This window comes from Motacilla alba, chromosome 1, assembly GCF_015832195.1.
Source record: "Motacilla alba alba isolate MOTALB_02 chromosome 1, Motacilla_alba_V1.0_pri, whole genome shotgun sequence".
Lineage (NCBI taxonomy): Eukaryota > Metazoa > Chordata > Aves > Passeriformes > Motacillidae > Motacilla > Motacilla alba.
Window position 1 is genome coordinate 98,546,289 of NC_052016.1, and position 14,877 is coordinate 98,561,165.

Below are 14,877 nucleotides of genomic sequence, written 5' to 3' on the forward strand. Positions count from 1 at the left end.
AGAACTCAGTGACGCACCTCTAAAATTAACTTTTTGGTTCTAAGCTGTTGACAGAGGGATCTGCAACCGCAGCTGCCTCTACAACCACATGCAGAAAATACTTTATTTCAGACAAGTGGGTGCAATGTTCACCTCTTAATGAGAAGTGCTGGGGAATTTCAGGGGCATTCATATTTTGATTGAGTATTGAGATACTTCCTCTTGTTGGTGCACATACTTGACCAATTCCCATGGGGTTTTTTTGTGCCTCCTTTTCTCAGCTGTTAACTACTCTATTGTTTGGCAAACCCTATAGGTTTCATGTCATGACCTCAGCTTTCTGTCAAGACAGTCAGGAAGAACTCCATCCTGTGGTGTTCAAGGATTCTTTTTCTTTCAAGGCAGTGGTGTAAAGCTGTATGGAAATAATTCATCTCCATTGTTAAAGAATTTAGTAAAACCAGTATATTTTTTTTCCCTGGATCTCAATAACTGTGTTTTAAAGGAATGATCTTGATGCTCAAGTAAAATCCTTCACTTCAAGAGCTGTAAAAATGCAGCTCTGACAGAAGTCTGGCACCTACCTGGTATCAGCCTCACTTCTCCTGGATATGGCTCTGCATCCTTTGGATGGGTGACCTTGGAATCAAGAACATTTCTCTACCAAGTGTCTTTGAATGGCAAAGGATCACTCACTCATGGTGGAAGAATTTGGTTGCAGTCCTCTTTTAACTTAAAAAGGGTTTCTGTGGACACAGCATCAGTCCAGCTCTGTTTGCCAGTTCCTTGATTCGGAGCAGAGCTCAGTGCCTGTAGCATGCACAGGCTGTGTCCTGGGCCTGGAGCCCATCCATGCACTTCCCTCTGCTGGAGAAGGCAGAGGAGCTACGTTTGCCAAAGGCTGCTTTCATGTTCTCACCTCCGGTTCCAAATGCAGTTGAACTGAAACAACAGTGTGTTGCCACCAACACGGACAAGCCTTTTCTCTGTCCTGCCTTTCCACTCCTTTTTTTATGGATTCTCCCCATCTGAAAGCTGTCATGTGTACACTAATGAAAAGACACCAAAGATGCATTTTAATATGATTTACCAAATAGTTTTGCCAGCTCTGCTCAGGTCTTTTTTTTTTTTTCCTATTGTGAATAGTTACCCATCTTCATGGAATTACTGTATTTTATCTCTGTTTAAGACTTGTAGGTGTATTTTACAAACAATTGTCTCCTTTGTAGGGAGTAGGGGTAGTTTAGTGTGTCTAGCCTACCTCTGCTCAGAAAGCTCACAGTAGCTGGAAGTACCACATGAAAAGGAGATCATGTGTAATTAAAAAAATACATAAAAATGTCTTTGCTGCATGTTCTGTTTTACAGAGTTGAAAAATAGAAAATCTCTGAAATTTTCTCTGGGTTTTTATTGTAGCCTTATACCTAATTTGGGCTGTCTTCTGAGCAGCTGAGTGTGTCGTGTTGCAACAGAATGAAGTCTATGGGAGGCAAAAGGGCAGTGCAACTGCCAGCCACATTCGGAAGAAAAAGATAAATGGAAAACTAAGAATAGCTTTGCCCATTTTCAGGGAGGAACCTTCCATCTGATGAGGCCCTTCCTAGCTCACTACAGTGTCTCAGCAGGTGATTCCTCCTGTCCTTGCTTTGCAAGTTCAAATGCCCACGTGCCTCCAAACCGTGATGCTATGCAGGAATAGAGAACAGGTGTGTGCCCCAGAGGGGTGGAGGGACCTGTAACAGAGATGTCAACGTCAGTGCTCCTGCCTGGTGTGTTCTGTATGCTGTCCTGGCCTTGGTTTTCCATTTTTAGTGTTTGTTTTCAGACACGTGGAACGTGAGGCAACCTGCAGTGCAGGGGTGACTCTAAGATTACCTCTGTGTTGCGTAAATGTTCTGGTTGTGGGACATGAGGCTTGTTCCCCCTGCCCCACACAGCGCTGGCATCCACCACTTGTGGCAAGCCAGCCCTGGAGCAGGCTGGCTGTGCCCCACTTGTCCCTGCATATCCTCTGGTCCCTAAGGCATAATTGTCCTCTTTTTCTCCCTTCTTTTTTGTTTGTTTTTTTGGCTTTTTCAGTGTGGCACTGTTACTTTCTAGCAATGGAAACACACTCTCAGTGTCCTTTACAGCACTTCTGTTAACCAATCCCAACCTTTAAAACAAGAGTGCTCTAACAGAAGCTACTTGCACCATTTGGGCACTTTCTTTCTTCTAATGTAGAGCAGGCATGGCAATGCTTCTCTGTGTCCTGAAAATCCATTAAGTTCAGAGATATTTCTACACAGGTCAATAATTCAGACTGTGATTAACTTATTGCTTATTAACTTGTTGCTTTGGGTACTAGGATGATGCATCCCTTACATTGCTGGCCTTTCCCATCTGAATAGCAACCAGTATTGCCCTCTAAAAAAGATCAAAGAAAACAAAGACCTTTCCCCTGGTATCAGTTATCAAAATTACAGTCAAGTCAATCAGTGCTTTCTGTTTACTTCTCTATGCTTATATTTACCTTTCTATTTCTGTCTGTAATGCAGTAGTAATTTGTGAATCTTTAGGATTTTATTAGACTCACAGGATGCCATTTCAATATATCTTTCAAAATAGTTTCCTTCCAGAGTCGAAGCGTGGACTGACCTCAGCTTTAGGAAAAAATCACTCTTTGCCAAGCTTTAGGAAAAAATCACTCTTTGCCAGGGAGTAAGAGGCATGGAATTGAAGATGGTGTTTTGCTCAGTGTTTATCCAGGGATGCAGTGAATTAGCAGAACATTCTTGTACTAGGTGGAACAGAACAAGAAAGCTGTTAACAAAATATCTCCATAGGGTGTAATTAGAAATGGGAGAGGTTATCTGCATTTCACTAGATTTCTTACTGCTTAATCCTTCCTTCTAGAGTGTGCAGAGCCTGGAAGACTGCTTTTATAATAGCCTTTACTTCTGACTGGTCCCTGAGAGGGAGGCTGACTTCAGCATATCAGAAATGGGCAGAAGAAAAAATATTAATTTACAAGTTGTTGAATAAATAAGCACCCCTGTGGAGGCATCTGTTTTTCTGGGTGTAGAGTTACTTTGGCTGGGTAGGGCTAAGGATCTCCTGGCTTGCTTTAAGCTGGGTTGCAGAAACAGGGCTTTTGCAGGTCTGCTCTCACAGTTTCATTGAACAAAGCCCCTGCAAAATCCCAGGGTTATGAAATATTTCCTCTCTGTCGGGTCCCAGACAAGAGATGGCATCTGCAGAGCCAGAAAAGGAAGTCCTTGCCTTATAGAGAGAGCTCTTGGTGTGACACAATGGCTGATATAAAGTGTCGGGGGAGCTGAGTTGAAAGCAAAGGAACAAAGGAGGATCAAGATTCGGTGGCTGTCTCGGAAAAAAGGAAAGTGGAAAGTGTCTTGGGCATGGATAAATTTAAGGCTGCACTTGTTCTGGCTGGGGTAGGGGATGCTCTTGGTTATCGCAATTTCTCCCGCGAAAACAATGCCTTAGGCGCAAAAATCCAGCAGGAGCTGAAGGAAATCGGAGGGCTTGAGAACCTGGTGCTCTCTCCTGACAAGTGGCCAGTAAGTGACAACACGCTCATGCACATGGCTACAGCTGAGGCTGTCATCACAGGTAGGTACGGCGGGAATAGCGACCGCGGTCTGCAGAGGAACAGAGCTGTGAAGCTGCTGCATTTCTTAGAATAAGCCTGATTGCTGGGGAAATCATGAGAAAGCGTGTCCGAAATGCTGCTTCTGTGAATGATAATGTGCATTAGTTTGGCTGCTCCATGAGCACAATCCTGTGACCGTCTCACAAACTGGGGGCTCTTGATTTCTGGAGTGTGGAGGGACTCTTCCTGTATTTTACCTAGAGGTATACAGTTGGTAAAAGACTAAAATATCACATGTCCAGCATAACAAAAATAATTGCCAAGTAGATTATCTGTATGCTGGAGTACATCAGGGAATAATACAGCCACTAGAGAGTCTTCTGTAACAGATAAGAATTCTTCTGAGTGCCTTTTTCACATGTTTGTGTCCAGGCTGGAGTAGAGTTACCTTAGTACCTCTGTCAGACTAAAAGAACTAGTGCTGTCTCCTCTTTGCTGCCCCTCAAACAAAGGGTTGCATCTGCAAAAACCTATTTGTTTTATAAGGAGAGCTCCATGTCTTTAGTCCAAAAAGTGTCCTAACACACTGTATTTATAATGAAATCTGTCAGAATAGTGGAAGTTATTAAGTTGTCTTCTAAAATCACAATGGTTTGAGAGAGAACATTTGTTTTTTCTTAAGGTGGGGGTAGTCTTTTGTAAGATGAGAAGCATTTGTATCGACACCTTACCCATCAGACTAGAGCTTTCTGAGACTGGCGAGATCATAGAAAGTACACCAGAAGACAGTGGCCTCTCAACAGTACTTTGCCTCTTCAGAATGATTCCATTTTTCTTAAATCTCTGTAAAAGCATTCCTGATTTTTCTCAAAACTCATACAACTGGATAACTACTGGTAGCAGAAGCTCCCAATGCCGCAGAGTATCCTTCACATCAATGAGGTTTCCTCTGTGCTAGTGTTTCACTCCTTTATCTGCCTGCTTCCAATCTGCTCTAAATTTAGTAGGTAGAGATCAGTTGAAGAGTGTGTAGGACACTTCATACTTGGCTGTTAGCTAACCAATGGTTTAAGGGGTAGCTAATACACTAAAGATAAGGGCAAGTTGTCAGCCTATCAAGAAAAAAGATGACAAGCATATTTCTGAATATAGGCTATGATTAAATACATATCATATGTTTCTTGCTTATTGAACCCTCTAAAATCATAACTTCTGGGTAATCAAGTTAGACCAACAGTAAAACAATAATTCTTTTCTTAAGTACAGCAGCCTGTAAATTGTTCTCAAGTAAAAAGTTTAAACTACTTTTTCCATTGACTGTGTTTATACTCCACTCTCATTTCTTTGACCTGATCCGACAAGCATTTTAAAAAGATGCTTTCATGGGCTGGAGAGGAAACAGCAAGATGGAGTAGGGAATTTTAGAAAAAAAATCTTCATTTCACAGCAATGCTGGTGAGTGGGATAAAATGAGTCCTTCTCCTGCTTCCCACAAGGGAAACAAGAACCTCTCCTGCCCGCAGCAGCATCTTCTCCTGACATGAGGAATGCAAAAATGCCCCATGGCTTGCTCATGGCCCAGCCTAGGTGCCAAATCACCCTCGTCAACAGTGAAGCTGAAGAAGGTGAATGTCTGTGAGGCTGAAGGCATCTGCCACCAGCCCTGGTCACCTGCCCCTACTGCTGTGGAAACAGATTCAGAAAGAAAAGAAAAAAAAGAAAAAAATAAAAAGGAGGGGAAATAAGCAATAAAAATATCTCTGTCGTTCCCTGCCCTGCTCCCTGCACAGCCTGTTTGCCTGGCTGGCTGCCTGCTGGCCACAGCATCCCCGGACACTCACCTGCGGGCAGCTGCGGGATGTTTGTAGGCTGGGACAAACATGCCCGCGGCTCAAAGCCATGGAGTCCTGCTGTCACTGTCGGGGCACTGCCCTCGGGGGAGCTCCCAGCCTGAGGCTGAGGCAGCAGCCAAGGGGCAGGCTCGTGTTAAAGACAAAGGCAGTTCTCACCTGCGGAAGGGATTTTGGCCAGCGCTTTGGCAGCTGCACGGAGAGCATCCCAGGAGGGGCATGGCCACAAGCGACCGGGGCTGTGGGCCCTGCTGCAGACTGAGCTGCTGCTCCCCAAATCCACCGTGTGCCCTGGCTGAAAGGTTGATCTGACAATGAAGGATAGACACAACATCTGCTCCCAGGAGCAGTCTGTCCTATAAGGGAGAACAAGGACAGCACCATCAAACGCAGGGAACCTACCTCTGTAACAACAAAAGCGCCGTGGTTTTCCTCTCTTGCTTACACACAGGTTAAAAAAAAATAAGAGTTCATTTCCAAAGAAAGAACCTGTCCTATCGATGGCTGAGACAGCAATCTGACGCCAGGCATGGGAACCATGGTGGGCTTGAACAGCCTGGAGGTGCTGGACCACAGGGACTCTGTGCCTGGGGACAAGGTTTCTAATGCAGGAGCTGCCAGGCAATAAACCCCGCTCCTGGCTCCCATCTGGACAAACTGTGACACCTGACTCCTAAATCTGGAAAGAGCTGGCAGCTTGAAAGTGTCTTGCTTCTTCAGGATTATATATGGGATGGCCAGTGTAACTGGTAGAGTATTATCTGATGTGAAAGCAGAGGAATCTTTGTTCTACCCTTCATCTTCTTTTCTGCATGCCTCCATAACTGGTACTTCGGGATGTCTCTTGCTTCTTCTTTTCTCTCCAAACTTTCTTATTAGTTAAATTGTGGATTTCCAGAATTCACCTGCTCTGACAAAATGAAGATATTTTTAGAAGAACTTCCCCTGCTGTGTCATTCAACCTGTGCAACTAACCAAGTATTAAATGGGGTTTCTCTAAGTATGCAGAAAATATATGAGTGGATAAATCCTCTGGCCTCTGTTCCCCCTGATTACACAGCTGTAATAGATGCCAGGGGAAGGTTTTTCTTGACAGGAGTCAAGGGCAGGATTCTTCAAGACCAACCACAGACAACATCAGCCAAGAGAAGCAGCAATACTGAAGAAACAGTCTATGTTTAACAGAGGGAAGGTTCCTTCTTAGGCAAGACTGTAGCACTTTGTAAAAATAATCTATAAACAGATGTTGTTAGTGAACTTACTACAGAGAGAAATTTATGTGCTGGAAACTACCTTCAGGCAGTAGGGATTTACTACTCTTACTGATTTTTATAGTTGTTTTTTTTTTTAAACCTCACTATTCATGATATTATAAGATATTTGGAGCCCTGCATGAAAGACCTACAAATTTTACACAAAATACATATAACATACAGATTTTAAAAAGGAAGTTGCAATTTGGTTTTTTTTTTTTTTTATCTAGTCATACATATCTTTTAAAGTGATTCTGTAATAAAAAAGACTTTCATTTTTAAATTGGATTTGCATCTGTGAAGGCAGAGGCTGAGCCAGGCACAGTTGGCTTTACCCAGATGCTGTGGCAGCCACGCTGTCACCTGACAGTCGATCATCTCTGTAATGACCTCACACCACAGAGCTTAAATAAAGGCCCTCAGCAGTTACTGTTGATTAACAGAATGCTTCATCATGCCAGTGAAGGAATTAAATGGGGAAAGGAAAGGAGGAAAAGATGAGAACTGAGAGTCAGGACCATTCTCCCTCCAGCCTGCTGTCGGGTTGTGTAAAAATGTGACAGTGGCACCAGAAACATGACTCAGTATGTTGGAAGTGGAAACAGGAATATTTCTCAAATGCACAGTGAGCTTGCTTGCATGTAATCTGTGTTTTTTTGCTCTTCTGCCTTCACACAACAACCTTCTCTTCCCTGCTCTGAGCAGATTACTGGTGTTTGGAAGACCTGTACCGGGAGCTGGTGAAGCGCTACGTGGATGCTGTGGACAAGCTGTCAGGCAGGCGGCCGGACCCTGCCACCATCGAAGGCTGCAGGGAGTTAAAACCAGACAACCACCTTCTGGCCTGGCACACGCCCTTCAATGAAAAGGGTATGGCACCACTTTCCTTGTAGAGGGCCTGCCTGGAATAATGCATGCTCTCTGTGTTTGTGGCTATATGGAAATAGCTTCCTTTTCCCCCCTGACATCAAAGGCCACCACCCCTGAAACATTTCCATGCTCGCCTGAGGATGACAAGAGATCTGCCAAGAATTCCTTCTGTAGGTCACTGTGTCCTCTTGTAAGCAAACCCCTCCCTCTTTAACATCTATTTAAAGAGACTTTGTCCTTGGCTCTGTGCCTCAGGGTCCAGATCTTTGTCCTTGAGTTTAATGGTTATTTTAAGAAATATTGTCTGCCATTTTTCCTTTAAACATTTGTACACTTGGATCTTTTCAGTGACACCAGATCTGAAACAAAATGCCAAGCCTGTAAATTGCTCTAAGCACCAACACATTGACTGGAGAGAAAGCAGAGACTTTTCTCCATTTGGATGCCCTGCTAAAAACTATGATTGTTTTGTTGATGATCCCTAATATTCCTACCCTGGTTTACCTATGCCTGAACCCCTCTTTCTTTCCCTTTATGATTATTTACTTCTACAATGAATAAAATTTCCACTTCAAGTTAAATACCTTGCATGCAGCTACGTGCACACACATATACACACAGTGCAATTCATCTTGAAAGCCTGTGGAGACACCCCATTATCAGCGACGGGGAACCCAGACAGCCAAAAACGGTGTCAGCTCACACCCATGGTGGCTGTGTCGGTGTGACACTCAGCCACTGCAGAACACACTGCCTCAACAGAGCTGCCTATTGATGCAACACCATGGCAAAGACCCGGTGGCACAATGCCATGGCTATTTCTGGGTCTCTGCAGCCAGTTTTCTCTGACAAAAAAAGCATCTCTCACTTGTCCCCTGCTCCTCACAACAGCTGCTGGGAGTGAAAAGGGTGTATTCTTCCCACCCTGCTATCAGCCAGCCAGATCTGAGAAAGCACCCCTTTGGCAGGTGTCATGTGTTTTGTGACTGACAGTGGATAAAATTTGGGGAAAATAATTGTGGGAGCTGCTGCTAGCCCCAAGTAGCTCTTAACATTGTTTGACAAGCAGTTGAGTATGGCTGTTGCCTGGTCCACTGCAGTGTTGGAGCTACCACTCTACTTTCAGCTCTCCTCCTCCCCAGCTTTCCATGATGGACTATCTGCTTTGGGGATACTCTTGGCTAGAAGAATCTAAAATTTATTCCTGCCTTGAGATCTGGCAGCTAAAAGCCATCTTCTCCATCTGGTCTGAAAAATGAGCATCCAGAACATTTCAGGAAGCCTTTTTTTCACCCTGAGAGCAGAAGAACCTGAAGTGGAGATATTCTGTCTTCCATGGGACCCAACACTGCTATGGACATAATTAACTTTTAATTGAATTTGCACAAAATTCTTCTTGAGGCAAAAACATGCCGCAGGCATTGAATGCCTGGGATTGAATGCCTAGCAGTCAGACTGTATTTTGGATGGGCTGGAACCAAAAGGCTGATTTGCTGTGGGCATTCTATCTTATCTTGCTTCCAGCAATAATTCATGTGCCAACATTCATGGACTTATCTTAGGTAATTTTGCATTGCTTATGGATGCTTCTCTGCTCAAATTCTTGTGGGTTTAGTCAGCACACTGAATCCCTAAGTCAAATTGCCCTATGCATCTCTGCCACCTCATGTCATGCTCGTTGCCACACTCATTGCAGAGATACCTGGGTTATGTTAAAGGCTGATGAGATTCCTGTGACCGCCAGAAAACCTGCCCAAGATTGTCTAACACCTTCCATTTTAAGAGCTTGTTTACAATTTACAACAGTGATAAGCACAAGGCTAAAATTCTCCCCATTAAGTGTTTGCCTCTATTTGTCTGTAAGTATTTGTTTAAAGTTTTCGTGCAGGTGAGTCTGCTGTTTCTGAGACATGGTAAAAATGTTTTGACTCATTGCCAAAACTTCTAATTGTTCAGAAGAGAATCATTGATGTTGTAGAACTGGAACCAAAATTTAAATAAGGTAGTACCTCCTGAGCCAGATATTTGCTTTTGGAGTGACTGCAAGAGGCCAGCCAAATGGTGAGTCAAATAGCTGGGCTCTACCTGTATGATGGATTTCAGACTGAGACTGCTGCATCCAAGCAGGTCTTTATTTGCAGCTGTGGAAGCAACTTCTGGGCCTCCTAGAAGCATTTGAGAACTTTTTGCAGAGGGTATTGGCAGAGGAGCATGAGGGAAAAGTGTGAGGAAAAATGAGGAAAGTAAGGGGAAAGTTGAAGAGAAGATTAAGCTGCAGATGCACAGGAGATAAAGGTGCTGGGCTCTTAGTTTTCATGCAGAATGATCTGTAGTCACAAAAGGCACATCCTCTTCAGGGCTTAGCATCCATTACCCTTTGTTTTTCTACAGGTGTAGAGTGAAGAAAATCACACTGAGGTATGACATACTAAAAAAGAATAATCTAGTGCATGAATGAAAAGGAAAATAACTGGGAAACATGGATAGGTACAGCAAAAATCCACTGTCTCCTCCTGGACAGCAACTAGGGACTTCTAATGAAACTTGGAGGTCATGAGCTCAAAGCAAAAAAAAAAAAAAGGACTTCATACAACACCTACCTAAGCTGTATAAGCATTTTCCAATTTGCAGATGGTACAGTTCGTGTGAGTTCAAAAATGAGCTGGGCAAATTCATCCAGGGAAAAGCCTTCAAGGGTTTTTTAGCAGAAAGATGAATAGCCAGCTACCTCCTGGATCAGGGAGACAAATTGTCAGCAGCTTAGCCAGTACAAAGGGATAATGTCATTGTACTTCTCTTTTACTCCTTCTTGAGTATCCTCTTCATTGTCAGACATGATGAGTTGGCTTGACCTTTGGTCTGAAAATGGAGGACAGTCTTTACATTGCCACATGTGTCACCCCTGTTGCTTGGACTAGTCTTGCTGTCCCTTGTGTCCTTAGTTCAAATGGTGAGATGTGAGACATAGGAGTTAGCTCCCTGAAGCTCTGTCTGGATTTAATGTTACTACATGTGATGGAATTTTTTGTTACCAAGTTTACTTGTCTAATTCTGCAGAAGGATTTAATGGAACTTCCCAGACTGTAGGAACACAATGAAGTGGGAAAGACAAGCTCCTCCAGACCAGCAGTCAGATTATTGTAGTACATCTTCCACTTCAGATAAACAGAGATGTTATTTAATTAGCAGCTTTGTGTAGTGCAAGAGCCTTCCCTCTTGGATAACCAGCATGGACTGTGTCCTCTGGAGAAACCAGGCTTGCACAGTGAAGACTTGCATCTGCTACTCTATGGCAGCAGATGATTTAATGAAGAGTTAGGTCTTGTAAGCAGGAGATATTTCTCTCAGTTGAGAGGTGCCCTGGAAGACTGGATTTCCTTCCTGACTCTTCCTTGTGGTTTCTACGTGGTCTGTGGGCTAGGCAGACAGTTTTATCTGCTCCGGGATAGCTGCTCTAGGGGAGAGGAAGAACTCTTTTCCTAAGAGGCAAATTCTGATATTGCACCTGGAAATGCCAGAAGGTGGTTTATGTTGGTTTGGCTCAGGCTTCAGTTTGGTTTGAAGTAGATCTCACTGCCACTCCCACTACTCCACTTGGATCACACTCCTAATCTTAGGACATTGGAGCTGGAGCCACTTGGCATGAGACTTGATGGCAAGAGGTGTTCCAAAAGAGCCCCTGGTGCTTTGCTGTCACAGCAGACAAAGCCCAGTGGAGCAGCTGAGGGCCCTTCTCCAGATAAGTGACTGAAAGCTGTGACCCTGGCTCCTTGGCATCTGCTGCTTCAATTCACTCTGGCCCCCAAGTTCCTCCCACTGTGCCATCATACACACTAATGGACATACTGCCTTTCTCCATGCTGCCTGCCTGGGAAAGACAAGGGGATTAGGCTCCTAGTGCAGGTTCACATAAGCTAAAATTAGGTGCCATAAATATGCCCCTTATCTTCCAGGAACCTGGAAGAGAAATGCTGATTGTTCTCAGCTATTCCCAAGGTCACTGGGAAGTGTGATTGAGCAAAGACAGCGCTGAAAAATGCCAAGTACCTTGAAAAATAGAAGGCTATCCATCTCGGGGTGGTTGCATGCAATTAGTTAATGCTTTTTTGGGAATTGGCTCACCAGCTGCAAAGAGGAGATAATCGCCTCACTGGTGCCTGGTGAAGATAAGCTCATTAAAACTTCTCTGGGATCCTAAAATTACTGCGATAAGTACTGCAGAGAAACTCATTAGTAAGTTTAACTCCATTCAATGAAGTGTTTAAAAACTGAACACCTGGGATCACACATTCAGTGCTAAGGAGTAAAAGAAATTCTGAATTAGCTCTTCAATAAACAAATTCTGTGCTACTCGGGCTAGGAGGTTCCCAAGACTAAGCTTGGTAAATGTAGGCTGTAGCACAACAAGCACTAATTTCAGGTCACATGGGAAACTTCAGTTCTGACATTGCCTAACTTTGTAGGATTTGGCTCAGTAGCCTTTAGTTTCCTTTGGACACATTATTTTTGGATGTAGCAGAAACTGGTGAGGCTCTCCAAGATGAAATGTGCATTAAAATTGAAAGGTGAACTGTGAAGCTCATATGAAGTGTTTTAGCTGTGTGCTTACAACTATAAAATAAGGGTGTGTGGAAATGTATCTGTTTCTCAAAGTTCTGTTTCTGGTATGGGTACCCAGAGCAAGCAAAACAGCAATGTCAGCCAAAAATGAGTGAAGATGGGATGAGAGTTTGAATCAAACAAATCCTGTGAACAAGGGAGCACACGGCTTTCTGAGCCCACTATGGTCTTCACAGCACTTGATTATATTGGAATATACCTGTAAAACCAGAATGACTGTGTAGGAGCAAAATTCCTCGCAAGAAACTTTCAAAACTTGTAACTCATTTTGCATGGTAATTTCCATTCCCTGAGGAGTTCCCTTCCCACACATGAGCTGAATCAATGAAGTGTGCTTGTCTCACATTTTATCAACATATTTGTGTGAGATCAGCCTCCTTTTAAATGCATGGTGTTATCCTTTTGCTTTAGGTTCTGGATTTGGAGCCTCCACAAAAGCCATGTGTTTAGGGATGCGATACTGGAAGCCAGAAAGGCTGGAGTCACTTATTGAAGTGAGCATTGAGTGTGGCCGAATGACTCACAACCATCCCACAGGTAATGCCTGCACTCTGACATCCCCTAGGGCAGCTTTGCTCTTCTGCAGGGACTAAAGTGGCTCCTGTGAACTCCCCTGGTTAACCCACTGCTGCTTTGCAGGCTTCAAGGCCTCAGCTTGAACTTTGCTTGGTTGATACATACATGTGTATATTACTTATGTAGGCTTATATATTTGCTTGTATATTATGCCAACAGCAGAGTTGTTTTCTCTCCTAAAATCCCAATATGTAAACATAACCTGCCTTGTCCAACACATATTCATGTTAGTTGCCCTGATCAAATTTTAGGATCCACGTGTATCTAGATGACTCACTGTTACCATGCAAATTTATGGTTCAGGTGGTAACAACATTTTTCTCTTGATTTTGTCATATCCAATCACTATAGGTAAAGGTAGTAAGCCAAAAAAACCCAACTCCACATATTTTAGGATACCATCTGAAACATTTTCTAAACAAAACCTAAACAAGCAGATTTAATGCTGTTTTTAATATTCAGGTCTGTCATTTGGATAATTTTATGCTGTGTAAACATGTATTCATTCTGTCTGTTTCAAAAAGCAATAAATAAAACCATAATGGATGGTGACATGTTCAACACACTCAGTTCTACGAAGCAGTCAGAAAAGTCATTAGGATGCCATAAAGTTAGGGGAAAACATTCAAAACAAAGCAGAAAATTAGGCTGGTATGTAAAGTCCATGGTGCATTAGCAGCCAGAAGATTGCTTGTGGACTGTGTCCATCGTGTCAGAAAGGGCTTGTGAGACCCAGAAAGGGTTTGTGAGACCCAGAAAATGGCAGCAAGGAGAATCCAGGTTGTCAGACACCTTCCATACAATGAGAAATTACATCCAGGAAGAGTTTTCAGCTGGGAAAAGAAACAAGTAGCACAGCAGGAAGGCAGGAAGGAGAGGGGTGGAAGGGCCACATGCACTCACTACCATCCTGAAATGTGTCAGGGAAATGCCAGTTATGATCCTCATAACTCAGATTCAGAAAACCCAATCAGTGTGTCAGTTGGGACTGAAACATGAAGACAAAGGAAATACTTGCCCATGTTATGCACAGTGAAGCCTCAGACCTTGCTGTTACAGGCAGCTGCAAAGTCCACAGGTATGCCTGGGGTCAAAGGAGACCAGGCAAAGGTGCTGTCTTGTCAAAATCTAACAAGCTGTGTAATTAGAATGGCCCCTAAAACTAGCCTCGTTGCTCTGGGGAATGGAGAAGCCAAACCACTTCACTCTGGGGTTCCCTCTGTCTTACAGAGGCAGACTCCTTCGCTGGGTGTGCCTTCTCCCCCAGAGAGGAGCAGCAGGCTGTGTGAGGGCTGCCGTGAGCAGGGGCAGCAGGGCGACAGCAACAGTGGGTGGGCAGCCTGGGAGTGAGCAGGAGGAGACTGCCAGCCCCTGGAAACCTTCAGGGCACACCCCAGCCTCTGCCACGCTCTGAGTGAGCTGTCCCACTGCCCCCTGCTAGCCCTTTGATTCACACTCTAAACCCTCTGCTGCCACCTTCACAGTAAATGTGGCCCTCAAGGATCTTTGTGGCATCTGGGTTAGATGCTGTCTATCTGAGTGAGATCCTTTGGGCTGGGTCTACACGGGCTGTTATTCTTTATGAAAACAGCTGTGGGACTCAAGCTGGATGTGCCTTGGGCCTGACCCAGTGTTGCAAGTCTTGTGGCAGAGGGAAGTAGTAATCACCTCATTTGGGCTTGTCACCTCCTAAGATAATTTTGTTTTACTTTCAGCAAAGCACACAAAATTCATGATTACCTCTATGCATGAGTGAACACTTTTGGACCCATGCATCAAGAGAAGCACCTGCCTCAATACTTTGCTCAGCTAGGATTTATTTAGATGACTGACTGGTTTTCTTAAGCTTCTTTTGCACACTGCACCAGGTTGGTTTTTTGCCCTTGCCAGAATGCCAAGAGCACAAGCAAATAGAAGAAATGAGCCGACTGTTTCTGGTGTCATGGAAGTGCTGAGTGCCCATCAACAGTTATAACATTTGTAATATTTAAAATGTTGACATATTTGTAACCAAAGTAGAAGACCAGCATGTCTTTCTTGGACAATTTCTTCTTTCTTCTGAGGGGACGTGGGTTTGTTGTCTTAGAGTCAAATGAGCCAGAAATAGTGTCAGATCTAGCAACCACCACTCTTGAGC

At 43.9% G+C, this 14,877-nt stretch overlaps 1 protein-coding gene across 4 annotated transcripts in view; it reads left to right on the forward strand.

Annotated features, from left to right (window-relative positions):
• The first annotated feature begins 3,085 nt into the window (after positions 1-3,085).
• ADPRHL1 (ADP-ribosylhydrolase like 1) overlaps positions 3,086-14,877 on the forward strand; it is a 36,885-nt gene continuing 25,093 nt past the window's right edge. For 2 of the 4 annotated variants that reach the window (XM_038159806.1, XM_038159817.1), the window contains exons 1-3: positions 3,096-3,591; positions 7,380-7,544; positions 12,576-12,701. In XM_038159806.1, coding sequence (XP_038015734.1) covers positions 3,378-3,591; positions 7,380-7,544; positions 12,576-12,701 — 505 coding nt within the window. In that variant the 5' untranslated portion in view covers positions 3,096-3,377. Of the gene's footprint in view, positions 3,592-7,121; positions 7,259-7,379; positions 7,545-12,575; positions 12,702-14,877 lie in introns of those variants that run through there. The other 2 variants (XM_038159781.1, XM_038159789.1) reach the window with 2 other exon arrangements.